Consider the following 22,113-nt stretch of genomic DNA (forward strand, 5'->3'; position numbering starts at 1 on the left):
CTACTGTGCCTTCCATCTATTCGGAAGGCCAAACCGAACATCGACTCTATCAAGATAGAGACTTCTTTATCAGGTCTTATGAAATAACTTGTTTCTAAAAGATAAGGTGACATGAATGATTCGGAATATTAAGAGGAGTGGGAGTTGGATTAACCTCCATTGTACATTTATCCAGACTATCTGATCGCTTGGTAATTTGGAATTTTTGCAGAGCCGATCAGACTATTGCATCCTTAAGGTAAGGCAAAAACTTTCGTTTTTCTATTCAAAAACAACGTTAATGACGGTAAGTTCTCGGGAATGATATTTCTCACGATGGATTGCTTGTTCAAATGGCAAGTGGTTCCGGCGTTGGGCTTTATCACTTACGGCAAGTACTTCCGCTTCGATGTTGTCTCCAGGGTCACGTCGATGGCCAGTAGAATAATGCTACTTAGATGACTACGTTATAACTTTTGTTGAGCGGGGAAGTGGAAATACGAATATTGAACTTTGAACTTGAGCTTGAGCTTGAATTTGAATTTGAATTCGAAACCATTTCTATTTTTATTTTGGAAGGCTAAAACAAAGCGGGCGCATATGCAACAAGTTGAAGGCAACGAGTTGAAGACTCCAAGAGCCCACAGAATAAAGCAATGAAGAAAAGAAAAGAAAAAAAGAAACCATGCCAGGTTGAATGCTCGCTAAAAACAAAGTCGTGGAAGATTGACGTAGCCGAAAATGGAACGTAACGGGGTATCTTTAGTTGTTGCCACCAAACACGTTAAGGCAGCGACGCTTCAGTTCACCGAACATAGCGATCTGAGAGTCCTTGGTACGTCCGACAGCCTCTGTGTTCTCGACAGCACGACGCAGAAGGAAGCCCATGCACTCCTGGACTGATCCCCAAGTCAAAAGCTTGAAGACGTTGGGAGCATCCATTGGTGTGGCACCCACGCTCTCCTCAGCACTTTCGAAGCCCTGAAGAAGCTCACAGCTCACTTCATCAGCCATACCTTGGAGCTGGGCATAGCTCAGATCAACGTCATAATCTTCACCTTTGGTAGCCTGCTCCATGCGGATGGCATGGGCCTTTCGCACAGACTCGCGGTTGTGAGTAGCAATGATCACATCGACAGATGGCAGTTCAACGGGGGTATCCTTTGAGGGGCGCTGCAGCATAGAGTTGTACTTGCGAGTGAGAAGAGCAGCAACGACCTCATCATAGCACTGATCTGTTTCCTCCTTCTTGGCCCAGATCAGATGACGAGGCTCTGTCTTCATGTAGGCACCACGAACAAGCTTCACTCCCAGAGTGTATCCCTCGCTGCGAGCGGTCTCCAGGTGACGGGCCAGAGTGACGGGTGTGGATCGAAGATAGCCTTGGTAAGTACCGTAGAAGATAGCCCGACCGGGGGTCTGAGAGTTGCAGTATTTCTGGTATTTCATGATCCATGCCTCAATACCGGGCTGAACAGCTTGCTCCTCGGCATCAACCAGCAGACGCACACCACGAGAGATGGCGAGGTCGCACACTCTTTGGATGGAAGTGTCCATGAATTTGGTTGGGTCGGCTTCCTTCTGAAGCAGGCGGAGGGCATCGGTACCCATTCCAGTGAATCTATAAGAATTGTTAAGAATGTCACTTGAACCACGCATGATACAATGTCAAACTTACTTCAGAGCAACGAAGTCTCCGGTCTGGGCCATGTCAACAGTTCGCATGGTACCGTCCAACCACATCTGAATCTCGGCGAGAGCAGCCTTCTCGTCATAAGCAGCATCCTGGTTCTCGCCCACCAAGACCTCACGAGCATAACCAAGCAGTACGCCGCGGCATCCTAGCTCCTTGATGCTGTTGATGGATCTCTGGACCTCAGCCTTGTTCTCGCCCGCATTGAATTGCTTGTAAATTGTGTGCTTGACCAAAAAGTTGAGCGCTGGGTTCTTGGAAACGTCCCAGAAGGCCGAGCGAGGATGTGCCAGTAAAGACAAAGTGTAAATGCAAGGCTTGAGAAGAAGTGACGAAGAGGAAACAGATAGCACCAGCAAAGAGCGCAAAACGGAGGAGAGAGGCAGCTTGGCCAGTGGTGCAGCCAAAGCTTTCCGTGGCAGAGGTGGTGATGTTGACAGGGAGGGCATGATATTGCTTGTGGCCACAGCCGACTTCACATTTCTGGTGTCGCTCACAAGTCGAACATTGGGACGAGTAGCAGCCTGAACGCGGGGCAACCGCACTGATCGAGCAGCTTTCATTGTTGTGATAGTGGGGAGGTGGAATGTTTGAAGCGATGAGTGTTGGGAAGAAATCAGGTAAGGAAATTTGAAAAGCTCCCACTCAAAGACTAGGTTGCCTGGTCTAGATGAAGTGAGAGTTGAAGTAACGGATGATATCCAAGGTTGAAGATAAAGATTGGAAGTGAAGATAGCTAGTATTAAATTATGTATGTACAGCTATTGGTGAAGAGCCGGTGGCAAGCGCCTGCCGGCCGGTACGGTATGTACGGTGTGACTTCCAGCAGATTAACCGGTAGAGCAGACCCGTCAAGTCTTGTGACTTGTTTTTGCAAATGAGAAGAAAGAAAATGCAGCAAACTATTATTCATAGATTCCACTACACACTCCATTGTATACAGATCATCCCGGTCCATGTAGCCCCACTAGCCGATACTATCGGCTTTCTACTTCCCACTGCTGAGGCTATACCTTTGATTTTCCAAGACTTTTATTTTGCCACCGAGCCTTTGAAACCTTGCAAACCTTGAATCAGATCTCACTAACTTGCATGAACGCATCAGGTGCCAAAAATCCTGTAGGGATGCTTATCTTGCAACCACCAATAATTGAGCACTGTTCACGGGCCGGTTGATACGCAGACTGGGGTAGCACGGTCCACCGCAAAGGTAACCGGGCCGGTCAATTGCAGAGACAGTCTGGTCACGTGCGTCGGCTACTACCGGTCGCTTATTAAGCTTGGTCGCGATCGAGTTGCAATCACATGACATTGAAGTCTTGTCCAATCAAATCCCGTCTCTGTTAGCCAGTAGTCCAGATGTCATCGTCGCCGGTTTCCCCACATCGATCTATACAAATCCCCATGAGGCTCTACTGGGCTAGAATCCTGCTGCACTACCGATTTGGGATCTATGATTGGGTTTACATTACATTAAGGTACAAACTAAAAGATCGTTTACCCCTGCGTACGTCAAAAAGCTAAGAATATTAAAAACTCAGGATTGTTTGTTACGAGACAATCTCAACAGGCTTGATAGATAGTAGTAACAGTTCAATTATGCATACAAATAGTATTTGAAGGAGTAAACTCCACAGTGGCACCTGCTTTAAAAAACCTTATTGCTTTCCACCCCAAAGCCGGTCTTTCACAAAGATATCAGACGATCTCTGTTTTTCGAGTCAAACGGATTGGTACTTGTCTCAAGGATAGCAGATAGAATATAGTATTCACTCGAATTTTTAGCTGAAGCATGAAAGTTACAGCATGAACATGATCTGGGTTTTATCAGAGACTCAGAAATACTTGATGCCGTGGCCTGTCGGTACTTCTTCGGGTGAGATCTTCCCAAACCTTAGAAGTTATCGCACTTCCTGTTAGACAAAAAGCCTTGATTGATCGCATATCAAGTAAGTTCTATGTACGCATATGTAGGCAAGAAGCGTTCAATAATTGATATGTACTACGATTGAAGTGCTGATTTTCTTGACTTTGACTTAATCCCAAATTTCCATTGGCATTAGAGGAGTTCAAATTTAGAGCCCCTTACAACCTTGGAAAGCTTTAGTTTTCCCTCAAGTGATCGTTTCAAGCTGCTAAACCTCATATTATATACTAAACCCAACACATCCGTAACCGACCCGACTTTGGAAAGACCTCATTCCAAACTTGAAGTTACTAACATGAAGGTTCTACTAAACATTTGAATATGTTGAACGATGCCATCTACATATGTAATACTACCTCTTTCTTATCACTGCGCGTATAATAATATAAACCTTCTGGAATGAACACTTCGCCAAAATATTTAGCACTAAAATAGTACTATCAGAGCTTCGGGTTAACTCCAGGGCTGTTGTAGGTATAGATAGCTATTTCGTATAGCGTGTGGCCATTAATACTACGAGGTCCCGGTCGGCGATGCCGAAAAATTAGCCAAATGTTGCATTTCACACTAAAATATTTTCGAAGTTCCCTAAGTATTGTTTTCCCATCTTCATTCGTGATCATCTCCAATTCTTGGTCGCATTGTTGGAGTACCCGCTACAATGTACGATTAGCATTCCCCACCGGGCCCCTGGTGGATCACCCAACCACCGCCGCCCTTGCGCTGCTGTATTCCGGCCCGGTTGTCCCACCCGGGTCTAATACCGGCTGTATCTCATTCGCTGGAAGCTCAAGCTTCTTTGTACATGGTACTCGTGACAGGGCCGTCGGGAAAGTGTGTTGGAGGAGCTGTGGCCGGTGGAGCCGGCCATTTCATCATGTATACCCCGCGTTCTACTTTTTTTTTTTCTTCTTCTCTTTTAATTCTTCACGTCTTCACAACCTAGGAGGAAATTGTTCTGGATCTTGTACCTGTTACCAGAATTCAACCCCACAAAATGCAGTCATTCATCTTGCGCGCCAGAGCGCAGCCCTTGTCGCGATTCCAGTCGCTGGCATGCCGTGCCCCTAGCATGACATCGCGGTCGCTCAACACCTATGCGTCATTCAAGGTGCCCCAGATCAACAACGAGCCCAACGTCAGTCAATTTGGTTTCTCTTACATTTTCATGTTGACAATTACTGAAAAAATTTCCCTAGAACCACTATGTCCCTGGCTCTCCGGATCGCAAGGCATTGGAAGATGCTTTGACTCGGTACAAGCAGAAGGCTCCGCTTAGCCTTCCTCTTGTTGTTGCTGGAAAAGAGGTAAATTAATTGAGTTTCCAAAATAAAGCGCAAAACTAACATCAAGAAGATCAACTCCTCGCAATCTTTCACACAGAGCAGCCCTGCTACCCACGCCCCTCTCGCAACCTACTCGAACGCTTCTAAGGCCGATATCGAAGCTGCCATTGAATCTGCTCTCAACGCCCGTAAATCATGGGCTGCTACTCCTTTCGCCGAACGTGCCAGCATTTTCCTCAAGGCCGCTGATTTGATTTCCACCAAGTACCGTTATGACATTATGGCTTTGACTATGCACGGCCAAGGAAAGAATGCCTGGCAAGCGGAGATTGACTCGGCTGCCGAGCTGATTGACTTCTTCCGTTTCGGTGTCAAGTATGCCGAGGAGCTCTACTCACAGCAACCTGCGCACCATGCCCCTGGTGTCTGGAAGTAAGTTCTCCTTTCCTGAAGTCCAAAATTCAGATAACTAACATGCCGAAGCCGTCTCGAATACCGTCCATTGGAGGGCTTTGTCTACGCCATTAGCCCCTTCAACTTCACTGCCATTGGCGGTAATCTGGCTGGAGCACCCGCACTGATGGGTAACGTTGTGCTGTGGAAGCCTTCACCCTCAGCTATTGCTTCGAACTGGCTTGTCCACCAGATTCTTCTTGAGGCTGGTTTGCCCAAGGACGTCATTCAGTTTGTTCCTGGTGATGCGGAGGAGGTCACAAGCACCGTTCTCAACCACCGTGAATTCGCTGCTCTCCACTTCACCGGTAGCACTGATGTGTTCCGCTCGCTGTATGGCAAGATTTCAGAGGGCGTGGCGGATGGCAAATACCGCAGCTATCCTCGCATCGTGGGCGAGACCGGTGGCAAGAACTTCCATCTGATTCACAAGTCAGCCGATGTCCGCAACGCTGTGGTCCAGACCGTTCGCGGCGCCTTTGAGTTCCAAGGTCAGAAGTGCAGCGCCACATCGCGCGCCTACGTTGCTTCCTCCATTGCGGATGACTTCGCAAAGCAGCTAGCTGAGGAGGTCAACCAGCTTACAATCGGTGAACCTACTGAGTTCTCTAACTTCTGCGGTCCCGTCATCCACGAGGGCTCATTCAACAAGTTGGCCGGTGTCATTGATGAGGCAAAGAACGACCCCGAGCTTGAGCTCCTTGCTGGAGGCTCTTACGACTCGTCCAAGGGCTGGTACATTAAGCCGACTGTGTACCGTACCTCCAACCCCGACCACCCCCTTCTGTCCCGTGAGCTTTTCGGACCTATCATTGTCATTCACTCTTACAACGATGCCACCGATGCCGACTTTGTCAAGATCTGTGAGAAGATTGACAGCACTAGCACCTATGGTCTGACTGGTTCCGTCTTCGCGAAGGACCGTGAGGCCATTCAGGTCGCCGATGAGGGTCTCCGCAATGCTGCTGGAAACTTCTACATCAACTGCAAGAGCACTGGTGCTGTTGTGGGCCAGCAGCCATTCGGAGGTGCCCGTGCTAGCGGTACCAATGACAAGGCTGGTAGCGCTAACCTGCTTTCCCGCTTTGTGAGCTTGCGCTCGGTTAAGGAGGAGTTCGTTCCTACCTACACCGTTGCCTACCCCAGCAACGCGAAATAAAATGAGAAAGCAATGCTTTCACATAAATCTCTAATGACATCACGGCGTCCCCATTGCATATAAAATTTGGCGTTTTCTTAATCTCCGGAAGTCTCATCTAGAACTTTCAGTCATTCGAGTCAAGACAAAATAGTCTACTGTACATCATACTTGTTCGATAATTGAATGATTCCATTGGATATCAAACCTAGCTATCACTCCGTAGCACAATGATCCAGTAACTTCTGCATATTCTGCATTGCCTTCTTCGCAAAAGAATCCATCTCATACTTCCTCCCCTTACCCTCTGGCCCTCCATCAAAAATCTCCATAGAAAACCATCCTTTAAACCCTGTCTGCAGCACAGCCTTCGCGAACTCCTCAATGGGCAAATAACCCCCATCATACGGCATAGGTCTATAATCATGACTCCAGCGACCCCGTGGCCGTAATCCGCCTAAAACTTTATTTTCTAGCGGTGGGGAGACCCTGTATGCATCCGAAATCTGGAGCAAATAGATCTTATCTGCATGAACAGTTCGAATAAGTTCTTGCATACTAGCCTTGAAATTTGCTTGAAGCTGCTCCGGTGGCACCGTCTCAATCAACCCCGATGATGTGGTAGGATCGCCCCACTCACTTCCACAAGATTGGAATGTATCAAGACAAAGTCCGACATTTGGAAGATTCACATCTCGAACAATCTCCCATACCTCCTTCCAACCCGGTGCATGAGTGGACCAGCACCAATTCTCGTATGCGAGGCGGAAATCACTCTCCGCGAGCAATTCGCCCAGTTCTCGTAGATCAGAGACGATGGTATCCCTTTCTATGGATATATTGTCTTTCGGTGTATCGGTTGCTCCAACCTAAATATGCATGTCGTCAGTTAGACATCCTTTTCGGCATTCTTGGCTATTGCGTACCTGCAACAAGTCCGTTCCAACAGCTTTCATAATTGATATCCAACCCTTCGCTTTCGCAAATGCATCCTCCCGTTCAATAGATCCCTTTGGCCAACCCTCAAAATTTGCAAAGGGCTGCAGCATCATAACAGTCAAGGCATTCGCGTCACACAGTTTGCGGATATCCGAAGCAACAGGTATGATCTCAGAGAAATTTTCAGGTGGGATGGAATGGCCCACTAATTGGGATCCATATTCGATGATATCGGGAAACGAAAGCTCAATTGAGAGAAATCCTGCATTGCTGATCGCTTCAAGTCTGCGCGGAAGTGTGTCGCTTGCTTTACAACCGATTGAACAAGAGGCGTAAGAAAAAGGGATCTTTTGTAGTGATTGACGACTTATAGGTACCATTTTGGCAGTGGGTATTCGATGAAAGTACCGTAAATGAATTTTGCAAACATTTATGAATATTCTATTGACTTTAGAAATCACTCCACATGCGCATATAATTAATGGAGGCTCGTGAGATAGCCAGTTTCCAATGATGTAATGCATGTGGACGCGCCGTATGGCAACTGTCGTCAAGTTTACGTCATTTTTATTAGTAAACTTTCATCTACTTTATCTTTATCCACTTGTAACAAGCTTTAATAAATGTTTACTATTGTGCCTTAAGGCAAATGAAGCTAAGGCTCTCGTTTCGCCTTCGTTGTTGCCGCTGACAAAATGTTGACATATGAGGCAACGGGCTTCAAAGCCGGTCGCCACAGCGTATTATTGAAGAATATTAATGACTGGCTCGCTGTTTATCATGTCCCTTCCTGTTTGAAATCGACGAGCAACAGACCAGCAACCACTCTCTTTAATTTATGATTCACGATTGATGTACTGGACAACCATGCCGGCCGAAGACCCAATTAAGAAATTTAAGCGCATCGGCGTCGTCGGAGTAGGCAGTATGGGGTCTATGATGACCTTTGCCTTCTCCGAGATGGGCCTTGATGTCTCAGTATGGGATGTTGAAAAGGCGAATGTCGATAAAGTGACAAACTGGGCCAAGAGTGCCAACGACGTTAAAGGGAAGATTTCAGGATTCTACGATATCAATGAATTTACGAAGAGTCTTGAGGGCGGAGAACGGAAACTATTTATGTTCTCGATTACACATGGTGACCCTGCTGATCAGGTTCTCAACTTGATAAAAGCCGACTTGAATGGAGGCGATATTGTTCTAGACGGTGGAAACGAGAATTATCGCCGGACGGAAAGACGCCAGAAGGAATGTGGAGAGATCGGCGTATTCTGGATCGGCGTTGGTGTCTCGGGTGGTTACCAGTCTGCTCGCCGTGGACCTAGTCTTTCTCCCAGTGGAGATGCAAAGGCTCTGCAGCTAGTCATGCCTCTGTTGCAGAGATACGCGGCCAAGGACCCTAAGAGTGGAACACCCTGTGTGACTCGGATTGGCCCAGGCGGCTCGGGTCATTTCGTTAAAATGGTTCACAATGGTATCGAAGGTGGTATGCTATCCACACTCGCAGAGGCATGGTCGTATATGCATTATGGCCTAGGAATGGGATATGAAGAGATCGGTGATACCTTCGCAAAATGGAATTCAGCTGGCGAGCTACGAGGTAACTTCCTCATTAACATTGGCTCAGAGATTCTGAGAACGAAGAAAACACCCCAAGGCGACGGCAAGGGAGAAGGCATTGGAAACAGCGGCTTTGTGCTCGACGATGTTCTGGATAAGGTTGTCCAGGATGATGATAACACTGAGGGAACGCCACTGTGGTCTCTTATGGAGTCTGCTTCACGACACGTCTCTTGTCCCACCCTAGCAGCAGCGCACTATATGCGGATTGCAAGTGGTAACCGCCAAGAGCGTGTGCTGGCATCAAAGAAACTTCAAATGCCATCTCCTCAGATCATTAAGGGTGACCAGAACAAGAATGGCCTGGTTGAGAAACTGCGAAAGGCCGTATACAGCTCCTTCCTGTCTTCATTTTGTCAGGGATTGGAACTGATCTCTCGTGCATCGGAAGATGAGGGCTGGAGCATCGATCTTGGAAACTGTATCCAAATTTGGCGCGCAGGCTGCATTATTCAGTCCGACTATATTGCTGATCTGCTGCAGCCCCCATTGACTTCGAAGACAAGCATGTCAAACATGAAGTTCATCGATACGGTCTCTCAAGAGCTGCGCAGCAACTTTGATGCATTGAAAGATATTGTGATTGAGGGAACCAAGACTGATCAGTATATGCCGTCGATTTCTGCCACGCTGGATTATCTCAAGTATGAGGGTGGACTTGTGTTGCCTACTAAGTTCATGGAAGCCGAGATGGACTATTTCGGTGCACACTGTTACAACAAACCCGGTGTCGAAGGTGAAGATCCCGGTCCAGTTATGAAGGGACCTCATCACTATGAATGGAAGGTTGCTTAAATGCATAACTTGAATTGGGATATTGATGGATACATTTCCTGTGTTTTACTACAAAAAACGTACATACATATAAAAAATAAACTACATGAACCTTTGATTACTATCTTCAGTAAAGTTATATAGTTGATAAGGCCATATAAATGCATTATTCCTTCAATTATTTCAATCTTTATAGATCGGAATGTCCCAAGGAGGCAAGTTGCAGCCTCAGGAACACGTGGGGGCCGAGACCCAATGAGAGACAGAGAGACAGATGCAGGCGGGGCAATCGTAATTCGTGAAATTCAAAATTTAATCGCAAATGCGCTGGGTCTCGGGCCTTCGTCAACTCTCCTCAATCTCAAAACCTTTCCGGCGAATCGAGTCTGCAAAGCAATTTGCCAAGAGAATGGCTGCTCTTCCCACTACCTACGAGGGTGAGTCTTCCAAAGTCCCCTGCTGCTAGTGACTGCAGCCCCGTCATCCCCTCACCCCACTTCGGGACAATCACTAATAGTCGCAAATCTCTAGGATCCGTCCCAATCGCTGTTATCGGCGGAACTGGTCTTCGTGAACTCCCTGGTTTCACACAGGTTGCTTCGCTGTCCATCTCGACTCCCTGGGGCGAGCCTTCTTCCCCCATCACCATCCTCCACCACCACTGCAAGCACAATGACAAGGTTGTCGCTATTGCTTTCTTGAGCCGTCACGGCCCACACCACCAGATCGCGCCTCACGAGGTTCCCGCCCGCGCCAACATCGCTGCTTTGCGCTCTATCGGTGTCCGCAGCATTATCGCTTTTTCCGCTGTCGGTTCTCTGCAGGAGGCCATCAAGCCCCGCGACTTCGTTGTTCCCGACCAGGTTATCGACCGTACCAAGGGTGTGCGACCATGGACTTTCTTCGAGAACGGCATGGTTGCCCATGTTCCCTTCGCTGACCCCTTCGATGAGGGTATTGCCAAGGTTGTCCGCGAATGCGGTCACAGTCTGGATGGCGAAGGTGTCGTCCTCCATGACCGTGGTACCATCATCTGCATGGGTAAGTTGGTTATGAAAAGATACATTGCTTTGAATTCGAGCTAATAAATACTGCGATTGAATAGAGGGCCCTCAATTCTCTACTCGCGCCGAGAGCCACATGTACCGTTCCTGGGGCGGCAGCGTTATCAACATGTCTGTTCTTCCGGAGGCTAAGTTGGCCCGTGAGGCCGAGATCGCCTACCAGATGATTTGCATGTCCACAGACTACGACTGCTGGCACGAGACCACGGCTGATGTTACCGTTGAGATGGTCATGGGCCACATGAAGGCTAATGCTGACAATGCTCGTCGCTTCATCACCGCTGTTCTTGATGCTCTTGCTAGCGATGAGCACTCTGAGCTCGTTCAGGCCAAGCACTTGGCCGGCTCGATCAAGTTTGGCATCAGTACCCCCCAGCCACACTGGGGTCCTGAGGCGCAGAAGAAGCTCAACTGGCTGTTCCCTGGATACTTCCAATAAATAGGCTAGCATTTACCAAGTGTACTTGGATTTACGTATATTTCATGATGACATATTTGACACATATTAAAGAATAGAATTGAACATTTGAAGTGTCTCTTCACGAAACTGTGATAAAGTTGTAGCTTGATGCATGCCCAGGTGTTAAGTACTAGAACCACTGACGTACAGATAGACAATACTGGTTATTGATTAATACCATGATCTCCTCTTATGCCTGAGGCTAAAGCTGCCTATACTGTTTTCTATTTACTTCTTTTTTTAAGCCATGTGCATTGAACAAGAGTCATGCATCAATTTAAATCAACGATGATCAGATATGGATATCCAAGCCCGAATACGATTTGCTTTCAAATAGTACCTGTAATTCATTCCTCATCCTGCAATTCGATAACATTGGCTAAGAATCCCATATCTACCCCGCAGCCCCCAACACCCCGATACGCCCTGAGTGCCAAACCCGAGGGGCAAATTGATACATTTAATAAGTCGTTATTTTCCAGCGTTAGAATTATCGTTCCTTCGAGCAGTCGTCAATCTGACACTTCAGCTAAGTATTCCCACCACCGCGCCAACTATGGGCACACAGCCCAACCAGAAGTATCGCATCGGCGTTGATGTCGGAGGTATGTTATAGCACAACCAACATATAAAGACTACCTCTAACTTGAAACACAAGGAACAAATACGGATGCCGTGCTCATATCCTTCGACCCCATTTCGGTCATTGCATCGCACAAAGCACCAACAACATCCGACGTCACAACCGGTATCACCAATGCTGTCCGAAAAGTACTGGGTGCATCCAATGCTCCCCTCTCATCCATTGAGTGCGTGATCATAGGAACTACTCATTTCGTCAACGCTGTAGTCCAGCGTGCACCGTCACTACGCCGCGTCGCCGTGATCAGATTATGCGGCGGTGCAGAAGAAGGCTTTGGACGTGGAATTCCTCCATTTATCGACTTCCCAACAGACCTACGCGCTTGCATCGAATCCAAACAGGTTTATTTCTGTAATGGCGGATATCAGATCTCAGGAACAGAGATTAGTCCTCTAGATGTTGAGGAAATCGAGCGTATAGCCACCGAGCTTGTCGAGCAGAATGTTTCCAATATTGTGGTGTCAGGAATGTATGCTCCACTGAACAATTCACAGGAACTTGAAGTGAAAAATATTCTTCTGCGGAGTATGAATGGCAATGCAAAATACCAAATCAAACCTCGAATCACAGTTTCCCACGAGGTATCTGGTCTTGGTTTTCTTTCGAGGGAGAATGCAGCTATTTTGAACGCTACACTGCGCCCATTGGCGGAGAAGACTATTTATGGATTCCAAGCCGCGATGGAAGATATTTTTCAGGGCCCAGGGTATACACTGTACCTGACGCAGAATGATGGAAGTGTTCTTGGTGCATTGGAAGCTATAGAGCTACCCATTCGAACATTCAATTCTGGACCAACGAACTCAATTCGTGGTGGCGCGCTACTATGGCGCGCTGCTTCTGAGATCGACGAAAAAGGGAAGACTGATAGAACAGATGCTCTTGTCGTGATTGATATTGGAGGAACAACATCGGACAGTGGACTATTATTCCCAAATGGTCTACCCCGGATGAGCTCTGTGATGAGTCTTGTCGGTGGAGTCCGCACAAACTTTGCTCTTCCAGCCGTGGAAAGTATAGGGCTTGGCGGAGGCTCGATTATTCGGCAGGACGGCGAACATATCTCCGTTGGGCCTGATAGCGTGGGCTTAGAACTACCTAGTAAGGCCACATTATTTGGAGGAGATTATCTCACTTCTACCGACATTGTTGCTGCTTCCGAACTGCACTTTCCTTCTGCGAATAATGCTTTCAGAGGGATGGGACGGACCGAGCTTCTCTCCCATGTTACTCCGGATACCATCAAGAAAGCGCAAATTACGATGAGAAGAAAGATTGAAGAGCTAGTGGACAGAACAAAGATTCAGAAAGGAGATATAGACGTTTTGATTGTCGGTGGTGGTGCACCTATTATACCAACCAACGAACCTCTTGAGGGTGTTCGCATAGTTCGAAATGTCAAAGGCGGAGAGGTAGCCAACGCGGTTGGGGCTGCAATATCTAGGGTCTCAGGTGTCATTGATACTGTTGTTGATACCTCGAACCAAAGTATCAAGCAGGCCCAAGAGGACGTTGTGAAACTTGCTATTGAAAAGGCAATCGCAAATGGAGCAAAGCCCGAGACTATCCAAATCGCTGAAATCACCACCCTGCCTATTCAATATGTGGATGCCAAGGCTCGAATGGTTATAAGGGCCGTCGGGGAGCTAAATGATATATCACAGCAAGCAACAAGCAAACTCATCGATACTACAATGCTCGAAGAAGATACACCTGAAGAAGTACACGAAACACCCGAAATAACATGGCTCCACGAAGAGGAAATCGATATTCAAACCTACCGACCCAAAATCCAAAACAAACAATGGATAATCTCAACAATAGATCTATTATTCATCGCCCAAGGATGCAAAATACTCGGCTGTGGTGGAGGTGGCGACCCATACCAAGAATACCTCAAAACAAAAACCATTGTCGAGAATCACCCCGGAAAAGTAAAAATAGTATCAACAGACTACTTCCCCGATACCTCCCTAATAGGCTGGACAGGCTGCATGGGAAGCCCAGAAGTCAGCATGGAACGACTTGAGAACGACGAATGCCTAAAAGCCCACGACGAGCTCATGCGCGTAACAGGAAGCCCGCCAATGTCCGGATTCCTAGCCCTAGAAATCGGCGGGGGCAACGGGGTACTAAACCTAGGCGTATCGGCTCATTATGATGTCCCGTGTCTCGATGGCGATTACATGGGTCGCGCGTATCCGACTATTTGGCAAGTTACACCGAACGTATACGGGACGTCTAGCGGTGATGCACTTGTTCCTGTGACTATTGCGAGTGGGGATGGAACGTTCATTACTATGACGAAGTCTCGAACTGATAAGTTGGTTGATAAGGCTTTGCGGGCTTCTTGTGTGGAGATGGGATGTCGGGCTGGGAATGCTGGACCTCCTAAGACGGCGAAGGTTGTTCGTGAGCAGGCTATTACTGGAACTGTTTCGCTTGCGTGGTGGATTGGAAGGGCGGTGGCGCTGGAGAAAAATATAGACGATAAGGCGCAACGGATTGTTGATGAAGTTGGCGGGTCGGAGAGTGCTGCTATTCTTGGACAGGGCAAGATTACGAGTGTTGAGAGAGTTCTCAAGACTGGGCATACATATGGTGTTTTGGAGGTTGAGGGAACCCTGCGTGATGGTAGCAAGGCATTGATTAAGATTCCGTTCAAGAATGAGAATGCATTTGTTGAGGCAGTGTCGAATGAGGAGACAAAGATTTTGGCTTCTGTGCCGGATCTGATTGCTGTTATTGATGCGGAGACTGGTGCTGGCCTTGGGACACCAGAGTATAAGTACGGATTGAAGGTCGTTATTATCGCCATTGCTGCATCGCCTCACTGGACCGAGACTAAAAGAGGGATGGAGCTGGGAGGACCTGGGTCAATGGGATTTGATGAGGTTACATATGTGCCGATTGGGAAGTATAGCAAGCCTCGTAGCGTGATTGATGTCTTTGGTGAATGAACGGTCGTGACATTTTTCAAGAATCACAATTATAGATAGTTCGATATGTATTCGGATATTAAAATTTTCATATTGAATTACTCAATTGATTAACAGGCCATGGATATTGAATAGAACTTCAATTATTACAAAAGGTCACGATGGGCGCCACGTATGTTGGTATAGATACGCCAAAAGATCATATGAGCAGATCACCAGATCTTCTTCGCAACCATCTCATAACGCTGGACATGATCGATCTTCAGGTCTTTATCCTTGTTCTTATCTCGGTCTTCTTTTTCCTTCACTCGTCGCAATCCGTCAGGGTCATCGCCATATATCCATTTTCGCTTCTCGTCACCGACCTCGACCATACCCCAACCACCAGCTCGTCGGCTTCCTTCAACATTGAACTCGTCTTTGCGAGGCACAGGTGCTACTTCACCGCAGTTTTCCTGTTGGCCATTCTGGTGCGATGAAGAACGCGATGACTTGCGGTGTTCACTCTCCATGGCCCTCATCATTTTCTTGTAGCGAGAACGAGCGAAGGCAAGTAGACCCATGCCCAGAAGAAGCTTGAAGATTAACAACACGATAAATCCTGTGGTGATCAGGATCACTGTGAAAATCTGAACAGATTGAGCCGGCGAGGGAATCGCATTTTCCAAGACGGTGCGAAAAAAAGTGTTTATGTTTGGAATGATGGTTCGGAAGGTCAATGGTGGCGTGGAGGGAAGAGGTAACGCTGTATGCTGACTGTGGATAGAGGAAAGCGTGGCCACGCCCATTGCGGTAGATGAAGGATGCTGGGGAGCAATAGATGCCAAGAACATCTGGTAGGTCTGGACTGATACCCGGAAAAAGATACAGGACAAAGGGATCACCGGCAAACCAAGGCGGCGAGTGAGACTGTGATCACCACCAGCGAAAGCATTTGTGTAATAATCTTTCGCGAGAACATCAAGATATCGTACATATAGGGTAGGGCGGTAGTTGTTGAATTTATTGATGTATGCATGTTTCAACCAATCAACAAACATTTCGGATCCAAGGACGATGAGAAACGGCCCTAGGACCTGAGCCAACGTTGGAATGAAAGAGTGAACGTGGCTAAGAGACAAAATTGATGATGGAAAGAATGTGAAAGACTGAGGTAGGATCGACGAAGCAGTACGCGGAGGAGTCGACAGTGGCGTGCTATTGGTGCTGGTGGACTGGCCGGTGAAGCTGGATCCCAATCCGACGCCAATGAAATTGAAGGCGCCCGTTTCAACGATATTGCGTGACGCAATAATGGTGAGCATGAGCCAGAGCTGAAATCGTTCGACAACATCCGAACAAGTTAACTGAAAGAGATTCTCTTTTTCAAATTTGCGGAAAACAGTGGACTTGATCTCCACGAATTGATTGGACAGAAGAAGGGTGATAAGAGCATTCGAATAAGAGTTAACAGCAACGTTCAATGTCATCACCTGATAGAAGAGGGATATTGAATGTGCAACTGTGTAGGCTAATGCCAAAAGAAATAACCAAAACGGGCGAAAGATTTTGCTTCGTCCATTGGGCCTGCGCTCAAGAGCTTCTCTGGAGAACAAGCATTCGAGAACATCTTGTCCAATTGCAGCCAAAAGCCGATCAAGCACCTCGAGGACATTGTAGATCACATACAGTTTGATTGCTGCTTGTCCACGAATCCAGTGGTACATTCGACTGGCATCGAAGTACATCAAGGCGCAGCAGGTCGTAATCATGAGAAACCCTGTAAGAATATCTGCTTTGTCATCCGGAAGTAAAGCAGAAGGCATGGACTTCTTTCTCCGATGGTGCCTGCGAGACTCTGACGTCCTATGCCTTCTTTTCGATAAGTCACTCGGTCGATGTTGAGGCTCTTGTGGAGTTGAGCCATCAGGCAAGCGAGGGGTAGCATCAGATTCGCTTTCTCGTCGCGTGCGTTTTATTTCTAGTGGATGGTTTCTTCTTCGCCATACTCGCCCAGCCCCGTTAATAACGAATTTCCAGAGAAAATGGGCCTCTGCCGCCAGATTCAAAGCCCATGATTCACACAATATGTACAATGCTTTTATGAACCGAAGAGGCAGAATTGTGAAGGAATATAGCCATGCATCAAGGCACGCAAGACTTCCAAAGCAGAGAGTTTGCTCCAGTGCGGGTGGAAGTATCAGGAAATTTAATAAACGTTCGATTTTGGCACTGGAAGATTCATAGGGAAATTCATTCGTATTTCCATGAATGTATAAGGGCGAGGGGCGACCGGATGCCAGCTCCAGCTGCAAGTAGGTGGGGATTGAGGGCGGAGGCAGAGGTACGGCTGGCATAGGAGAAGCTAGAGGCGTTTCAATGATATGAGGCGACGCGGCGAGCTGTGTTTTGAGCTCTCGGTCTTGTTTGGATCGTGATGCCCATGTATTTGAAAGTCGATCATTAATGGGTGTCGAAAGCGTTGTGCGTCGGGATATGGGGGTAGAAAATGTTCGGGATGGGTGTGGTCGGTTCCGGATAGCACCATTATTCGAATGCTTTGTATTCGACGGATCCTCCGAAGACGTGTTGTCTGAGTTTGGATCTTTACTAGACCTTCTTACCCTGAGAGGGCCATCTGGGTTAGATGGAATCTCACTGAGAGGTTGCAAAGTGGTATCTGAGACCTCAAGTGCACGATTTGGCGGCAGTCGAACATTATCCAGAATGGTCCTGCCTCCAATGTTCGCATCCGATTCTATCGCGTGGTAAGGTATTGATTCAGGTGATGATGTGAGCTCTTGAATCTTCCCAGGTGACAGCTTTAACACCTTATCGTCGGCAGGACGCTGGGACGCATCTTTGGTGAGCTCTGCAAGTGCAGCTTTAACTTTCGGCCCTTCAAAAACATCCACGACAGACATGCGACCACTTCTAGCTCCGTTGGTGTCTGACTGTTCCAGTAATATCCCGAGTCCTTGTTCCGGCGAGCCAGATACCAGGCTATGAGGTTCTGACGTAGACGTATCGGCCCTGTTCTGATGCGCCTTTGTTGAGTTTCCGTTCTCCGCAGATTTATATTTCCCGTTGGCCTCAGACTGGGCTGGAGGGGGCCCTTCGCTCTCCGCTGCCGGAGTCATTATGCCGTACTCCCTCAGGTTGTCCGTTGGGATCCGTGTGGGTGTTGTTCGTTCCAGCAATTAAGTCGCTCCTCCCAGTTTAATATGAGCGGTGAGTCCCATTCTCCGGAGCTGTCGTGACGAGCTAGGATGCAATAGGTTAGAGCCGTGGATCGGGTTGAAAGAGTAGAGAAATGTTGAGAGATGAATAGGGCGATATATGGTATAGACTGAGAAGCTGGTAATATTCGTTTCACATCTTCGAGGACAGCGTAGGGACGAAGGAGTTGTAGAATGCGACCAATGTTGTTCAAGCTGGGGAAGGAGATAAGGGAGTTTATTATCTGGCCGGTAGGTAAGGGAAGCCGTTGTCGACACCTCAGGCAGCAGTATATCATCATCTGACAAAGCGCCCTCGATGTCTACAATCGCTGCTCAAAGCCAACCCTCAACAATACACGATGTGTTATTTGGTATACACAGCGCCATTTTCGCAGAAATGTCAATACAAAGCATCTATGAACATTAATGATTACGATTTACGAGATAAATGTGCTACTCTATAAAGGAATCTGGTATCAAATATTCATTCATATTCAGGGATTCAAGGCCTGGGTGCCAGAATCAAAAGATGGGGGTATGTGCAAAGTTCCAAGAGACTTGCTCAATGGTCGTGAACGGTATTAATAGACAATCCGGTCATCGAATGCAGATAAAATAGCCAGCTATTCTGCAAGTGGTCATAACAAAAAATGGACGGGTGTAAAGTTGGATAGTGGTGCACCACTTAAAATCGGTCGGTATTTGCCCGATTGAACGAATACCCTGCAGGAGTTTCATTTCGATTCATCGTCGAAGGCGACGCTGTTTGAGCTCGACTCAAAGATTGATATCCCGCAGACGGTGGCATGCGCGGCATTGGGAGTTGTGGAGTTTGAGATGGAGCAGTAGGATTGAACGCAGTGTATCCACTGCTTGGTGAGTCTGTTGAGCTGTCTGAGGTCATAGGAGTGAATGTTCTAACGGGCGGCCGCTGTGGCTGCTGCTCTGCTCGTGGGGCGGGTGTGCCTTGGTTGGCTGGAGTCATGGATCGTAGAGATGCTGCATTTCCTTGACTTCGAGAGGTAGCGTTCGTGCTCGCGGGTGTGTATGACCTAGCCTGATACGGATCTTGTTGATAGGGCGTGGATCCGGTGCTTGCTGGCGTATAAGATCGGGAATAGTACCCATCTTGAGAGTATGCTGGTGTATCACCACTGACCGGAGTGTATGTCTGATATCTGTCCTCGGAACTAAATGTGCTAGTAATTCCTGGGGTATATGACCGAGCTTGGTAAGGGTCGCTAGGATTGGCCACACCAACGCTTGCCGGGGTATACGATCGAGCCTGATAATGATCGTTGCGGTTGGTCATACCAGTGCTTGCCGGTGTATATGATCGAGCTTGATACGGATCTTGCGGGTGGGACACAGCAGCGGCAGAAGCTGAAGAGTAGGATCCGGCGTCATAGCCAGTCTCGGGTGTATAACCTTGCTGTTCAAAGTGATCTCGTTCGGTTACAGGAGGTCCATAATTCTCATATTCTTCATCGGCACCGTAACCGTCGCCCGCAGACGCGTATGGATCATACCGGCCAGGCGTATGGGAGTGGCCATAGTAACCGGGAGTAGAAGAGGAGCTATGGACGCTAGGAGCCATTGGGGCATATGGGTCGTTGGCAGAGTTGTATGTGCGGTTGGATTGAGCTCCGGCGTCTGTCAAATTGCGATACATTCCCGCCGGACCACGGTCGGTCTCATTTCCGAATGGCGGTGGACCGGGGGTTTGACGGGATTGCCCTGATGCCATCCTCGAGGGCACGGTAGGGGGCAATGGCGGGACTGGAGGTAGTGTGGCATTCTGTCGATCAAGAGGGCTGTAGCCCATCGGGGCGGCGTTGGCGGTCAACGAGGCTGAATCTGCTGAGATAGCCGACGACTGCGTTGTAGTGCGTGTCAACGCAGGTTTACTAGCCATTTCGAGATTCGGCAGTGTGGGATTTTGGTCCGTTCGAGTCGAGTTTGATCGTGTGTACGGGGGCAATGTTGTCTCAGTAGTGCTGCGCGACAATGTAGTGACAACAGGAGTCTTGTCCATATCGACAAAAGGCAACGTGGGCTTCGAATCCGCAGTTGGCAGACCTGGCCTGGTTGGTGATCGATCTTGCAGTTGTAAACCTTTAGCCAAAGCTTTGTCGACCTTGCCTCGTACAATTCGTTTCAATCGGGTGCTAATCTTGCGGCGGCAGTACGCTTTAAGCGAGCCATCCTCCTCGGGAATATGATGGAACAAGAAGATCAGGTAAAGGATGACGGCAGAAGCGAGCTTCAAGACCGACAGAACCCAGATGATCAGTGTAAAAAGCATACCAAACAAGACCACGGCTTGAAGGGTGTTACTCTCAGCAAGGATTTTAAGATTGTTAAAAAACTGCGAGAAGCCCGAGCTACCATCATCACTGGTTGTATTCTTCCCTCCTGGAAGCAAGTCCATTTTCATGACGGAGTAGAGAGTGATGGCATTAATGACTTGACGTGGACCGTCGGCGAAGACTGTATTCATCCAAGCTATTTCCTGTGATTAGCATCAAGTCACAGCTAACCGCAAAAAGTTACAAACTCACATTGAAAGGCAAAATAGGTATACAAGGCAACGTATTCTGCACCTTTCTTACTCTTCGTCAAGTCGGCAAACACCAAGAATTTCTTCCATCCTCGCCCCTTCTTCGTAAACACACGAACACTCTGTACGCGGACTGCGAGCGGGTCAAGGTAGCTCCGAGTGATACTGCCGGAACGCATGGCACGAATCGCAAGAAGCCAGCGATATGCCAGAAGAGCAATCGAGACAATGATACACACAGCGAAGATCCAACGAGAAATTTTGAACGGGATGGCGGGCTCAACGCGGCCAGACCAGCGAGAAAAGGCGAGTAGATTGACTGCCGTGAAGATGTCGACACCGTAAACCGCCATTGAAACGAGTAACATAATCCATATAAAGATATAAGAGAAGGAAGACCAGCAAGATTCGGATTTAAAATCGTCGAGATTCTAGGATACGACCGTTAGTATCGATACAACGCTGTCCACTTGAGGAGTATAGCGCAAGCGGACTTACAACATAACCCCATTTTTCCTCGAGTGGGACAATGCCCTTTTCGCGATCTCCAGAACAACCCATTTTATGTGAAGACCTGGGCCAGCCAGGGGGTGGTTGAGGGAGATTGGTATTCCTTAACGAAAGTGCAAGTTGGCACTTGAGCGAGTTGACTTCGTCGGACCAGCCGGGCGAAGTCCTGGTTGAGAGAGCGGGGGTAAAGGTGAAGTCTAGGTGGGATGGCTAGACAGATGAGCGATTGTAGGAACCCCGGGCAGAAAAGAGACAGAGAACGAGGTCTTAATCGCGTGACAGGTACATATTTGAAGGAGGGATTGGAGGCTAGCAGTGAGGTCGTAAGCTCCAAGTGCGAATTGACCACACGTAGGCGCCTTGAACTGGCATTCACGGCAGCCCTAGAAGCAAAGGCACGGGGCAACTGATCGTCAAGCGCGAGTCAAATTGGGGGTTGTGATGGTGCCAAGAAAGGGGGTGGGTTCTCTGATCAGCTGTGGATCGGATTGTGGAGAAAGAATGGGCGCGTAATTTCAGGCTGGGATAAATGAATGGACACACACGAAGTGAAACTAATCAAAAAAATCAAAGTGAGCGTGCTGATGAAAATAAAGAGGGACAGCAAAGATTTTGGAAAAAGGGGGAAAGAGGGAAAAGGATGAAACAGAAGCTAAGTGTGTTCGGCGGGTGGCTACCCGGGCGGCTAAGGCTGATTTGTAGTAGAGATTAAGAGGGATTCACTAGTCCGTCTGGATTAGATTGCACTATACTACACTAGTTATACTACACTATGTAACCTCGTCTATTATAGTTGAAAAGACCTCATGAACCTCTACTAAAAATTATACCCTTTCCCGCTCCACTGTCTAGATACCCCAACTCTACTCTGCTCTTTATTTTGTTTGACGAAACAATCTGCGCTGAAGTGGATCCCTATCACTGTTGT

The 22,113-nt window shown here is 47.9% G+C and overlaps 8 protein-coding genes across 8 annotated transcripts; 4 read left to right on the forward strand and 4 right to left on the reverse strand.

Annotated features, from left to right (window-relative positions):
• Positions 1–741: 741 nt before the first annotated feature.
• Positions 742–2,235, reverse strand: N7478_003043 (Proline dehydrogenase; the record flags this gene model as incomplete). The annotated part of the gene is made up of 2 exons (XM_056919257.1): positions 742–1,600; positions 1,658–2,235. The coding sequence occupies 2 exons, from the start codon at positions 2,233–2,235 to the stop codon at positions 742–744; spliced, it is 1,437 nt and encodes a 478-aa protein (XP_056782415.1).
• A 2,361-nt stretch (positions 2,236–4,596) lies between these two features.
• On the forward strand, positions 4,597–6,497 carry prnC (delta-1-pyrroline-5-carboxylate dehydrogenase prnC; the record flags this gene model as incomplete). The annotated part of the gene is made up of 4 exons (XM_056919258.1): positions 4,597–4,737; positions 4,799–4,906; positions 4,956–5,317; positions 5,369–6,497. The coding sequence occupies 4 exons, from the start codon at positions 4,597–4,599 to the stop codon at positions 6,495–6,497; spliced, it is 1,740 nt and encodes a 579-aa protein (XP_056782416.1).
• Positions 6,498–6,691: 194 nt separating this feature from the next.
• N7478_003045 (sugar phosphate isomerase/epimerase family protein) lies at positions 6,692–7,795 on the reverse strand (the record flags this gene model as incomplete). Its single annotated transcript, XM_056919259.1, has 2 exons — positions 6,692–7,345; positions 7,403–7,795. 2 exons carry the CDS (start codon positions 7,793–7,795, stop codon positions 6,692–6,694), a joined length of 1,047 nt encoding a protein of 348 aa, XP_056782417.1.
• A 487-nt stretch (positions 7,796–8,282) lies between these two features.
• N7478_003046 (6-phosphogluconate dehydrogenase, decarboxylating) lies at positions 8,283–9,830 on the forward strand (the record flags this gene model as incomplete). The annotated part of the gene is made up of 1 exon (XM_056919260.1): positions 8,283–9,830. The coding sequence occupies one exon, from the start codon at positions 8,283–8,285 to the stop codon at positions 9,828–9,830; it is 1,548 nt and encodes a 515-aa protein (XP_056782418.1).
• A 301-nt stretch (positions 9,831–10,131) lies between these two features.
• N7478_003047 (S-methyl-5-thioadenosine phosphorylase) lies at positions 10,132–11,312 on the forward strand (the record flags this gene model as incomplete). Its single annotated transcript, XM_056919261.1, has 3 exons — positions 10,132–10,246; positions 10,341–10,850; positions 10,915–11,312. 3 exons carry the CDS (start codon positions 10,132–10,134, stop codon positions 11,310–11,312), a joined length of 1,023 nt encoding a protein of 340 aa, XP_056782419.1.
• Positions 11,313–11,889: 577 nt separating this feature from the next.
• On the forward strand, positions 11,890–14,936 carry N7478_003048 (hydantoinase/oxoprolinase family protein; the record flags this gene model as incomplete). The annotated part of the gene is made up of 2 exons (XM_056919262.1): positions 11,890–11,938; positions 11,992–14,936. 2 exons carry the CDS (start codon positions 11,890–11,892, stop codon positions 14,934–14,936), a joined length of 2,994 nt encoding a protein of 997 aa, XP_056782420.1.
• Positions 14,937–15,127: 191 nt separating this feature from the next.
• N7478_003049 (TAPT1 family protein) lies at positions 15,128–18,034 on the reverse strand (the record flags this gene model as incomplete). The annotated part of the gene is made up of 1 exon (XM_056919263.1): positions 15,128–18,034. The coding sequence occupies one exon, from the start codon at positions 18,032–18,034 to the stop codon at positions 15,128–15,130; it is 2,907 nt and encodes a 968-aa protein (XP_056782421.1).
• Positions 18,035–18,800: 766 nt separating this feature from the next.
• N7478_003050 (uncharacterized protein) lies at positions 18,801–21,236 on the reverse strand (the record flags this gene model as incomplete). Its single annotated transcript, XM_056919264.1, has 3 exons — positions 18,801–20,620; positions 20,677–21,106; positions 21,174–21,236. The coding sequence occupies 3 exons, from the start codon at positions 21,234–21,236 to the stop codon at positions 18,801–18,803; spliced, it is 2,313 nt and encodes a 770-aa protein (XP_056782422.1).
• Between the last annotated feature and the right edge of the window lie 877 nt (positions 21,237–22,113).

This window comes from Penicillium angulare (genome assembly GCF_028827245.1).
Source record: "Penicillium angulare strain IBT 27051 chromosome Unknown utg000003l_segment0_segment0, whole genome shotgun sequence".
NCBI lineage: Eukaryota > Fungi > Ascomycota > Eurotiomycetes > Eurotiales > Aspergillaceae > Penicillium > Penicillium angulare.